The 12,850-nt window shown below is 38.2% G+C and overlaps 1 protein-coding gene across 1 annotated transcript in view; it reads left to right on the top strand.

The window, feature by feature from the left end:
- SPTLC1 (serine palmitoyltransferase long chain base subunit 1) overlaps positions 1 to 12,850 on the top strand; it is a 74,047-nt gene that overhangs the window by 38,770 nt on the left and 22,427 nt on the right. The window contains exons 6-7 of the mRNA XM_032635690.1: positions 4,511 to 4,643; positions 12,276 to 12,405. Of these exons, the coding sequence (XP_032491581.1) occupies positions 4,511 to 4,643; positions 12,276 to 12,405 (263 nt within the window). The remainder of the gene's footprint in view (positions 1 to 4,510; positions 4,644 to 12,275; positions 12,406 to 12,850) is intronic.

Below are 12,850 nucleotides of genomic sequence, written 5' to 3'. Positions count from 1 at the left end.
GATGGAAACAACCTAAGTGTTCATCATCGGATGAATGGATAAAGAAGATGTGGCACATATATACAATGGAATGTTACTCAGCCATAAAAAGAAACGAAATTGAGCTATTTGTAATGAGGTGGATGGACCTAGAGTCTGTCATACAGAGTGAAGTAAGTCAGAAAGAGAAAGGCAAATACCATATGCTAACATGTATGGAATTTAAGGAAAAAAATGTCATGAAGAACCTAGGGGTAAGACAGGAATAAAGACACAGACCTACTTGAGAATGGACTTGAGGATATGGGGAGGGGGAAGGATAATCTGTGACAAAGCGAGAGAGTGGCATGGACATATATACACTACCAAATGTAAAATAGATTGCTAGTGGGAAGCACCCGCGTAGCACAGGGAGATCAGCTTGGTGTTTTGTGACCACCTAGAGGGGTGGGATAGGGAGGGTGGGAGGGAGGGAGATGCAAGAGGGAAGAGATATGGGAACATATGTATATGTATAACTGATTCACTTTGTTATGAAGCAGAAACTAACACCATTGTAAAGGAATTATACTCCAGTAAAGATGTAAAAAAAAAAAAAATCAGATAAAGTAGGATGACAAGGAAAGTAAAAATCCTATTATAGATTTATAATCTATACTGAAAGACAATCTCCCTAAATCTCATTGAAAAAAAAAAAGATTCCTTATTTTTATTCTACAAATATTGAGTTAGTTGAACAAACGCCAGCATGTTGCTTTTTCCATGCCAGACATTGTTCTGAGTGTTTTATAAGCATTCTCTTGTGGTTCTCCTAACAGTCCTTTGAGGCAGGTAGAACTGTTAACCATTTGACAGAGGAAGGACTGAGAGGCTCAGAGCAGTTTTGGGCCTGTCCATGGTTCAGACCTGGCAATGAGGGAGCCCAGACCTGAACCCCCTGTGATGACTGCCATGGCCAGGCCTTGTGTTTGGTGTGGGGCATCCTGCCCTGGCCTTGCCTCCCGTCTCTTACATTCTGGTGAGGGAGCAGGTGCCAGAAAGGGCAGCAAGTGCTGAGGAGACACAGAGGCTTTCTGGTCACCTTCCTCCGTGGCCTCTTGCCTACCATATTGGTTCCTAGCAGTGAATTAGAGAATGACGCATGCAAATCTGTGGCACTAATTGTTTAAATGGATCATACACACAGAAGATAGGCATCCAAAGTCAAAGAACATGCCCTGGCAGTTTTTCTGTTTGCTGCCTCCCCCGCCTTTGGGTTAAGAGTTTCTTCATTGCAGAGTAGCCGTCAGACATCAAAAGATGTTATGCAACTGTCCGTGTTTACCTGTCACAAAACCTGCTTTGCACAGCTGACATCCCCTAAGACCCAGTGTCTTTAGATAGGAGGAGGAACGGCCCATCTTTTTTAAACTTTTGGGACTAGGCAAGAACCAGTAAGTCATTGATTTATTGTAGAGAGATTCTTCTTACCACTTTATGGCAATGACATAAAAATGGCTATGAGTATGTATAATGAGAATACTAACATAATTTTTATCAACTGGGTAGCTAACTCTAAAGCCCTAAAACAAAGCCAAGATTGTTTTACTGTTTTATTGCTAATCAGTGAAGAGAGTCATTTAGAGCTACAGAATGATTTAAAATCCTTTTTTGTAGTTGGCAAAAACAGTTTGTCTGTATCCATAACATGTTTTTTCTTTTTAAAATGTAGATATTGAATGAGAGCAATTCACTGTGGCTTGGGTTGCCCATCTGCTAGCTAAATTGTTGAGATTTGCGGTAGATGATTCCCAGTTTAGAGGCAGCATTATAATTTGAAGGAGGCCTCTTATGGGGGACCTGCCCTCCTGTCTCATCAGAAGTGAGAGGCAACAGAATGGTGGGGACGTATCTGTAGGCAGGGTGCTCAGAGAGCACTAACAAAGAGGAAAGGAAGACATGCCTGAGACACGCCCATGCTCAGCTGCATGGAGGTAGCTGGTTCTCTGGTGCTTTGCTGCTTTCCTCGTTCTTGCCAGACTTTGCCTGCCACATTTCCCTGGCAGCATATCTCGTGGAAGGGCGGGCAGTCAGGAGCAAGATCAGGTCTTCAGACTTGGTGGTGTTGGTGTCACAGATTTGATGCTTGAAGAGCTAAGCACTCCTTTGGTACCATTTTGATCAACCAGGATACATTCTTCTAAACGTTATTGTGAAATCTCATATTTATTTAATGTTGATCTAATGAAAGTGTCACTGCTATAAAAATGAATACCTGATTGGTAATAGAAATCAAGTGGTATTTCATGTGTTTTTTATGTAATAAACTATGTTGGTATACATTTTAACTTATAAATGGGAAGAAGCATGCCTAGTTGTTTATCATTACTTGATGGGATAAATTGGAATGGGATAAATAGTTCATTTTCACAATTCTGTATCATCCTTTAAGAAGTCTACAAATGAAGTGTCTTCAATTTATTTTATTATTTGGATATTGCTGCTAAATTTTCTAATTCCTCACTATACCTCTCTTGCCATCAAATTGAGATTTAGTTCGGACCCTCTGTGTCTTCTCATCTCTCACTCAATAGCTGGCACCCACCCCAGCAGCCTTTGGTTCACAATCGAGGGACCTGTGTGCCTTTAGTCAGAAGTCATTGTGAACGTGTTGCAGTTCTGAGTGTAGAAGGGACCCAAGTGCTTCAGACCAGGGTACTGAAGGCACAGCTTAGCCTTGTATCTGCCCTCTGGGCTCTGAGTTCTCCATTGACAGCTGCCAGATGCCTCTCTTAGCTGTCTTACTTTGTCAAGTGGCAGAAACCCTATATTTCTCTTTGATCCAGTGCTTCTCAGAGTATTTTTATGTGATACTTACTAAATGTTTGATTAACAATTGAATGAGATTGTTGGACAGCCCTCATTTAACTCCTTTTTAAAATATAGTCCTTTGTGAAGTTGTATCTTTTATAATTCTTAATTTTGTCTTTTACTAGTTAAAAAGCATCACAATAAGATTAACTTGCCTCTGATAAATCAGTGAGTGGGTTTACAGATTTTAGACACTTTATTCAAATGTTCTAAAAAGTTGTTTGTTCCTGTTGATAAACTGACCTTACTCACTTGTTCCTCCCTGGAAGTTGGTGGAAATCTCACACTTAACAACTAACCAGGTCTCTGTTGGAAATATTTAGTCCACTCACTGTCCAGACAGCCTTGTATCCAGCTGGGTTAAGTTGTTTCTTTTGTATATCTCAGTCCCTCAGGTCTTTTCCCTCTCTCCCTTCTTACTGGGAATGTCTCTGGTAGGGAGGGGCATACTTGGAGGGAAGGCTGATGCTGAAGGGGTCTTCTGGAGCGAGGCTCCCAGCCACAGGTCCTCGACATCTGGGATGGAGGGCTCTGCCGGGCCATCGGCCCTCTCCACCACCCCTCACTGGGGAACGTCTGGGTCCCCTGCCACTGCCTCCACTTCTGAGTTCCCCTCGGTGGACATGGCGCGGCTCTGAAAGTCTGCCTTTACTCCTCAGAGTTCCTCGTTTCTCCCATGAAGCTCCAAGGCTGGAGGGGCCTGGCTGCATCCTTCCTGTATCAACTTCTGAGTTCTCTTTGCGCAGAGCATGTGGTAAAACTCTGATCTTGTTCTCCAAACTTGGGTCCTGCTGTAGTTAGAAGAACTAAAGAAGGTTTAAAAAATTTTTCTCTCTCTTGGGTAATGCCTCATTTTCAGACACTTTGAAGTTTTCCAGTTCACAGCCAGCTGGTACACTATTTATTTTAGACATCTTTGGTCCCTCCATCCCAGGGTGTGAAGCCTCTTGGCTTAGCCTGGGAAGGTGAAAGGCTATATGGAACCATGAGGTAAGAGAGAAAAAAAAATACCAGTTTAATAATTACAATTTATCCCTATAATTACATCAACATTCTTCTTAAGCTGCTTCCATAAAAGGACCGTATTTCTCTTTGTACTATATGTTTGAATTCACCAGTACACTTAAAAAGAAATTCAGACAGAAACTCAGTCCTGCAGAGTGATGGCAGGTGCCACAACTAAGTGCTGACACAAACTGTTAGAGGAGTGACCACCACAACTGAAAAAATTCCTTGATGCAGAGTATGTGGGGTTCTTTTTAACTTAACTACTTTTCTTTTTTCTTTCTTTTCCTTTTAAAAGCTGGTTGACAGTTGTCTTAGTGCCTGGTTTGGTCACTTCTACTAAAATGCAAAAAGGTGTTAATAAATTAATGTCTTACATTGGTAAAGTCTTGGCATTTTTGGTTGAGGGAAGTTAAAGCAGACAAGGTCACTGGACCTTGAATTCTTATTGCTAGAGTGATATAAAAGCAAAACCTAGAGTCAGAGCTGTCCCAGTCACGTATTTATAGACAAATGAGTAGCTGATTCAGTTCACAGAGTATAGAAATAGTTTTGGCCCAGAATTATCTTAGACAGTATTAACAACTAAACTGCTTATGTTATTTTATTTATTCTTTAGTCAAAGAAAAAGAATTATAAGATAGTTTAACCATTTAACTTTTTACTCTTGAACTAGATGTGCACTTGGATTTGGAAGACCGCCTGGCAAAATTTATGAAGACAGAAGAAGCCATTATATACTCATATGGGTTTGCCACCATAGCCAGTGCTATTCCTGCTTACTCTAAGAGAGGGGACATTGTGTTTGTGTAAGTAATCTTTACTGACATTTCTTACCAGAATTCCTTTGGAAATAATATTGGCCCTCCTAGAGAATTCCTTTGTTAGAGGTCATCTGCCTAAAATAACATTGACTTTTTTTTTTTTCATTTTTTAAAGAAATATATAGTCACCCAGCCAAGTAGTTCTGCAGAATTAGTGAGACCTCCACTGGAAGGATGCCTTAAGGTGTCGGTGCTTTGTTATCTGCCATTATGATTTTATTTATTGATGTTGAGAAGGCCAAATTTATGTAGGAGGGGGCCAGCCGTCTGCTTTCCCTGTGCAGCTCTGTGACAGTGTGGTGTCCTTGTGAGTCCATGGTCATAACCCACATAGTCACTCACACTACCTGATAAAGTCACTCCACTTCTCAGCACCCCTGCTGCGACTCTTGGTCTCTGCTGATCTTGCTTCATGGCTTGTTAAGAATATAGAAGTCAGGAGTTGCAGACTTCCTTAACTTTCCAGGAACAAATCTACACACTTGCATACATGTGCACTAGATGTATGGTGTTGCTTTTTACTGTGGAGGGGAAGAGCAGAGAGGAGTAGAGTGAGGGCTGGCATAGCCCAGGCAGCTGGTTATACCCATCAGAAGCACCTGCCACTAGCCCGAGCCTCTGTTATCTTTTGATTGGACTATTAAATGACTCTCTTAATTTAGGTCTCAGAGTGACTTTTGTTTCCTCTTTTCCTTTTTGACACCATGTCCAGACACTCCATTTAAGAGCTTCCATTGTTCCTAAAATAAATATCCAAGTTCTTATTATGATCTTGTACATTCTAGACTGCTGTTTTAGACCCATTTTCTACCATTTTCCCTTAGGTGGTCATGCTGTGTAGCCTTACCAGCCTTATGTGCTAGTTTCCTCTCAAGGCCTTTGCACGTGCTAAGACCCTGAGTCCCTATGCCTAGAACATTGTTCCTCCTCTCATCTCCTACTTAATTTCTGCTCATCCTGCACATATACCACCTCTGCAGGAAAGCCTTCCCCAAGCTCTCAGACCAGGTCAAGACCCCTTGCTGCATGTGGAGAAGATTTTACAGCCAGAGGAGTTTGATATCCCTGTGAATCTATGACCATGTAGCACTTACATGCCTGTCAAAATCAGGTTCTCAAGCCTCCCTTAACTTATATATGTAGGTGTGGGCATGTGTGCTCATGTGCACCCGTACCCTCTGCTCTTGGCTCATCTTGCCTCACACTCACTGTACTCTTTTATAGCACATTCGACAGTTTATACCAGCCCATTGCCTAGGATAGCATGTGCCATTTAGTGGTACTCAATAAATACCTTCAGTAAGAGAATGAATGGAGGCTGGAGCTCAGAAGAGGGGTCCAAGTGACTGGACTTCAGAGCCCGGCTTACCTCAGTCCCTGTACCATCCTGCTGCTTCTCACTCCCTGTCGGAGCACCTGTAGTGCAACAAGCTCAAGCACACGCTGCAGGACTGGCTCTTCCTGGGGGTTTTCAACGCACTTGTGTCCCATTCTTCCCCACAGCCCTGTGACAGTTACCTGGGAGCACTCCAGCACATGGCCTGGGCCTGAGTAGAATTGTTTCCCAATGTGACCATGAAAATGAATGTTTCTATTAATTTCTTGCACATAGTTTAAAAAATCAATAATAATAAAGACTCATCACAAATTTGAGAGCCAGTGATTTAAACAGTGATTCTAGTTTTTTAATAAAGCATAGTTGCAGACAACTACAATACAGTGTCAGCCAATGTCGCTTTATACAAGCCCCCACCATAAATTCCTTTTTGAGTTTAAAGTCCAGAAAAAGTTTATAGTTACAGTTGAACTTGTATGCTTCCTTTGTCAGATAATAAATACTATATTGTCCTTTTGGTTTTCACTGCTAGGAAACCTAGTCTAAACTCACTTTCAAATCTTATGCCTGGTGTCTTAGAACTTCAGTTTCTAGTGAGCCATTAGACAACTTAATTATTCCCTTATACATAATTTTAAATATTCCACCTGAAATTCATTTGAAAGTAGGAACGCTAGAGGTAAAAATGGTGTTTAGTAAATTATTTGATAAATTGTTTTTGATAAATTCATTAGGCATAGACTCTATGTTCGATGTTTTATTTTCTTTCTTTTGTAGTAAACAGTGATAATGCTTTGCCAGTAGGTCTCAGAACAGTGGTTGTTTATATACGTAAGTCTTTCCTTGTCACTGTCTTTTTTATGTTACTTTGTGTACCCTTTTCTAATGAAATGTTTTATATTGAGATAATCATGGATTCACATACACTTGTAAGAAATAATACAGAGATTTTTATGTGCCCTTTACCCAGTCTTCCCCAATGGTCACCTCTTGCAAAAGTGTAATACAGTTTCAAAAGTGGGCTGTTGACATTGATGAAGTCAAGATAATCCCTCTTGTTGCCACACCCATATCCCTTCTACTCTACCCACTCTTTAACCCCTGGCAGCCACTAATCTATTCTCCATTTCTATAATTTCATCATTTCAAGATTGTTGTACAAATGTAATCATACAGTAGGTAAAACATTTGAGGATTGGCTTTTCTCATTCAGCATTAATTATTTGGAGATTCTCCAGGGTTGTTATGTGAATCAAGAGTTTGTGCCTTTTGATTGCTGAGTCATATTCCATGGTATGGATACACCACAGTTTGTTGAACCATTCACCTATTAAGGATATCAGAGTTGTTTCTAGTTTGGGGCTATTACAAATAAAGGTGCTGTAAATATTCCTGTATAGGTTTTTCTGTGTACATAAGTTTTCATTTCTTTGGGATATATGCCAAGGAATGCAGTTGCTGGTCATAAAGTATTGTGCATTGAGTTTTTTAAGAAATTGCTAAACTTTTCCAGAGTGGCTGTATTATTTTACATTTCCATCAACAGTGTATAAGTGATCTAGTTTCTCCAACATCCTCAGGAGCATTTGGTGTTGTCACTTTTTTTTTTTTTAAGCCATTCTGTTAGGTGTGTACAGATATCTCATTGTAGTTTTAGTCTGTGTTTCCCTGATGCTACCATACTTACTGTTTTTAGACTTTGGTCTTGGCATCAGGGTAATACTTCATAAAGTCAATTTGAAAGTGTTCCCTCTTATATTCTGGAGAAACTGTATAAAACTGTTGTTAGTTCTTTAAATGTTTGGTAGAATTCTCCAGTAAAAACAGCTGGACCTGGAGTTTTGGGGGGGTTTTTTTGGAAGTATTTTAACTATGAATTTAATTTCCTTAATACTTGTAAGGCTATTCAAATATTGAGTGAGTTGAGGTAGTTTGTGTTTTTCAAGGAGTTGGTCCATTTCTTCTAAATCGTCAAATTTGTGTGTGTAGCATTGTTTGTGATAGTCCCTTATTTTCCTTCTAATGTCTGCAGAGCCCTGTTTCCTTCCTAACTGGTAATTTCTGTCTACTCTTTTTTTGTCATTTTTGCTAGAGACTTGTCAATTTTATTGATCTTTTCAAAGAATCAGCTCCTTGTTTCATAGATTTTTCTACATTGTATTTTTGTTTTCATTTCTACTGATTTCTGGTATTATTTCCTGCCTTCTGCTCATTTGCAGTTTAGTTACCTCTGTCTAGGTTCTTGAGGTGAGAACTTCAATTACTGATTTGAGACTTTTCCTCATGTCTAATGTAGTAGTGCTGTAAATTTCCCTGTCATCACTGCTATAGTTGTGTTCCACAAATTTTGATGTGTTTATTTTCATTTTTGTTTAGTTCATTTTTGTATTTTATTTCTCTTTAGACTTTCTCTTTGACCCATGAGTTATGTAGAAGTGTGTTGTTTAGTTTCCAGGCATTTGGAAATTTTTAATTTGTTACAGTTTGTTTTATGGCTCATGATGTGATCTATCTTGGAATATGTTCCATAGTCACTTAAAAAAGAATATTCTGGTAAATGCAGAGAAAAGGCCACGTGAGGATGCCAGTGAGAAGGTATCACTCCATGATAGGACACATGTGATTAATTTCCTTCTTTATACATTTCTGTTTTTCATATTATAGTATTCGATGATCAAATGTTACACTGAACATTATTTTTTAAAAGTCACTGATATGCAAATTAAAAACCAAAAAAAACATACAGAACATTCATTTGCCACTTCTATTCTTTAATCCACTAAGAGAGAGCGCTAGTTTTACATGTCGACTTCCTAAGGTATACTTATATAAAAGTTTTAGTGAGACTAAAAGCAATTTACATATGAAACTTTATTTACCTTTTGAGAAAAAAAAATTTTTTCGTCATTATCATTAAATAGAAAAAAAAATATTCTGCTGAATGGAGTGTTCTATAAATGACAATTAGATCTTTCTAGTTGATGATGTTATTGAGTTCTTTTATATCCTTGCTGATTTTCTGTTTGGTAGTTCTGTCAGTTGTTGTAATTTGTCAATTTCTTGTTTCACTTTTATTAGTTTTTGTGTCTTTTGTAGCTCTGTTATTTGGTGCATATTTAGGATAAGTTTTCTTGGTTAGTTGATTCTTTTTATCATTATATAACATCCTTCTGTGTCTCTGGTAATTTTCTTTGTTCCAAAGTCTACTTTATCAGATTTTAACATAGGCACTCTGCTTTCCCTTTTGAATGTTTGCATGGTGTGTTTATTGTATGTAATATATATGTATACCCTTACTACCTATATTATTGTATATAACATACATACATATATATGGCATATAACTATATATATATAACTACATGTATACACACACACACACATTCCCTTACTACCCATCTCATTACATTTGAAGTGAATTTCTTATAGACAGCATGTTTAATCCAATCTGCCACTCCCTGTCTTTAAATTGTATATTTTAGCCATTTACATTTAATGTAATTATTGATATATGGTATCTTAAATCTCCCAATTTTTATTTTTTGTTTCTTATTTGTTCTCTCTATTTTTTGTTTTCTTTTCTCTTTTTCCTGCCTTTCTCAGGGTTAATTGAATGAGTTTTGGAGTTCCGTTTTTATTTATCTCATTTATTTTATTTGTTTTTGAGTGCTTCTCTTTGTATAGATTTTTAGTCATTGCTCTAAGTATGATGTTATATGTATGCATAAGTTATCACATTCTACAGGTGTTATTTTACCAGTTCAGTTATAGAATCTTTTATCTTCCTTTACATCCCCTTACTCTCCTTATTTATAATACAGTTGTTTTAAGTATTTCCTGTAAACCCTTTGAGAACCACATCAGAGAGTGTTATAATTTTTATTTCAACCATCCAGAATAACTTAGAAACCTCAAGAGGGGAAGAAAAGCCTAGTGTGTTTGTTCATACTCTTTACAGTGTTCTTTCTTCCTTCCTGATAATCTAAGATTCTTTTATTTATTTATTTTTTCTATGTGGAGAGCTTTCTCTAGCCATTCCTTTAGAGGAAGTCAGCTTGGGACAGAGTCTCTTAGTTTTTTTTCAACTGAGAATGTCTTCTCCCCCTCATTCCTAAAGGATATTTTTGCTAGTTTTGGATTCTTGGTTGCTATGTCTTTTTTTTCAGCATTTGAAATACATTGGGACACTTTTTTCTGGTGTTAATGGTTTCTTGTTTTTTGTTGTTGTTGTTGTTAATGGTTTATGAGAAATCTACTGTCACTCAAATTGCTTTTCTCTTACAAGTAAGGTGTCATTTTTCTTGTGCTGATTTCAAGATTTTTTTCTTTGTCATTAGTTTTCAGAAGTTTGACTATAATTGTATTGGCATTTATTTGTTTGGGTTTACCTGCAAGAATTTTGCTCAACTTCTTTAATCTATAGTTTTAAGCCTATTCTTTAATCTATAGGTTTTCAGCCATTATTTCTTTAAGTACCTTTTTAGTCCTGCCCTCATTCTCTTCTTTAGAACTCCACAGACTTGAATGCTGCATATTTCATTGTAGTCTCACAGGTCCCTGAGACTGTTCTTTTCTTTCTAGTCTACTTTCTCTCTGCGATTTACATTGACTTGATTTCTGCTGTTACATCTTTCAGCTCACTGAATTTTTCCTCTCCATTCTGCTGCTGAATTCATCCACTATGCTTTTTCTTTTGACTATTTTGCTTTTTAGTTCTAATATCCCCACAGGATTCTTCTTTGTATCTTCCTTTTCTCTGCTGCAGCTTCCTGTTTTTTCATTTGTTTCAAGCATGTTCATAATTACTCATGAAACATTTTTATCATGACTGTTTTAAAGTCATTATCAGATCATCCTGACAGCTCTGTCATCTCAGTACTGGCATTTGTTGATTGTTTTTTTTGTTTGTTTGTTTTTTCATTGTATGATGTTTTCTGGTTCTTGGTATGACAAGTGAAACATGAACAGTTTCATATTATGCTGTTATAGTTTATGCTTTATTTAAACTTTCTGTTTTAATTGGCTTTCTCTGACAGTCTTCCAACAAGGGCAGGGGGGCACTGCTGCCTCATTACTGTCAGGTGGAAGTACAAGTCCAGGGTCCCCACGGGGCCTCCATTGACACTGAGGTGGGGTTATTTTCATTTCTTCTGGTTGTTGGTGAGAGTCCTACTCTTCTCTGAGCCTCCCCTGACACAGCCTAAGCATAGGCAGGGGAGAGTGTCTCTCCCTGCAGGGGATTGGAAGTTAGGTCTCTCCACACGGTCTTCACTAACACCACAGTGGGAGCCACTTGTTACTACCCAGCAGATACAAGTTCTGGCTCCCTTCTCTGACAGCGCCCACAGGGGTACTGGGGAGCCTTGTTATGGCCTTGTGACGGTTAGAGTCTGGGCCTCCCTCTCAGCCTTTGCTAGTGTGGAGGGGACAGGCCCAGGTTTTTCTGTGGTTTGGCTGCAGTAGAGACATTTGCCGGGCTGCCCCCTTTCCTGTCCCTTTGGCTACAGAGAGCAGACTTTCGTCAGAGCTTTTCTGTCTCTGCCTGTTGGCATTTCCAGTTTGCCAGCTGCATCAGCTCCAAGTTAGGAAAATCCAGGAACTTGTTTCATGTCATTTCTCAGGTCCCTTGCTGGTCTGCCTTTTCTCTCCATTTTTCAGCATCATCTTATGTTTGTCTTATATATGATGTCCAGGATTTTTGGTTGTACCCAGTGAGAAAAATAGGGAAAATACATCTGTTTTCTCAGAAGTAGAAGTGTTGCATGTACTTTTAAATAATACACTTAATTTAAGAAATATATCCTGCCCCCCATTAACTCAATTTAGGAGATCTTACTGAAGATTAATCTGCATGACTCAGAGTTCTCCTCTGGGTTATGTAGAGTCAGTAACCCAGTATTCCTTTTGATGGCAAGTGGTGGCCAGTCAAATCAGAGATGCCACTGATGGTGAGATACACCAGTATTTCATTTATTTTTCAGAAAGAGAAGAGTACTTTGAATAATATGCCATCCATATAGTAAGATGCATGCTGATTTCTCAGATGTCAAAATATGGCAAGAGTTTGCTTCCTGGAATAGAATCAGTATGGTAGTTATGTGGAAAGGCTTGCAGAGTGAAGTGCAAACAATAATGTATTAAAGTTCAAACATGTTTTATTTATTTGCCATGTTCAGTTTAACAAGTGTATGTTGGTCAACTTACAAAAGCAAGCATTCCTTTTCTGAGAATGTTGACAAGACCCTTTAAACCCCAGTTTGGTGGGTCTCTCTTCCTTGCAGAGATAAAGCTGCCTGCTTTGCTATTCAGAAGGGATTACAGGCATCACGTAGTGACATTAAGCTGTTTAACCATAATGATATGGATGACCTGGATCGACTGTTGAAGGAACAAGAAATTGAAGATCAAAAGGTATGATTCTTAAAAAAATAAAAAATTAAAATAAAATAAAAATTTAAAAAGGTATTCTTTTGAAGAAAATTACGAAGTTCTTTTGTACTTTCTAACCATCTAAATTATAAGTGAAATGGTAATTTGTCATGAAAACTTGCTTGTGGATCACATTTGGACATTAAATAAGGGTGTTTCTACTTATCAAATGTACCTCAGATTAGAGAGTCAAGCCTGATAGTAATTGCCTCATCATTGCCATAATTATATATGGCAAATTTGAGGGAAGGTTATCTAGACAGCTTTCTAAAAGAGAAAAAGAAAAACAGCATGCATTTGGGGGGTGGAGGGATGTACACTCAACTCTACAGAAGTAACAACAGAACTCATTAGGGCATTAACAAGATGTATCTAGTGAATTCAAAATAGGCTTATTCATATTAGAATAAATCATGTATCAATTCAC

Source organism: Phocoena sinus, chromosome 6 (genome assembly GCF_008692025.1).
Source record: "Phocoena sinus isolate mPhoSin1 chromosome 6, mPhoSin1.pri, whole genome shotgun sequence".
NCBI lineage: Eukaryota > Metazoa > Chordata > Mammalia > Artiodactyla > Phocoenidae > Phocoena > Phocoena sinus.
Note: the sequence above shows the minus strand (reverse complement) of the source record. Positions and strands in the feature narration are given on the sequence as shown.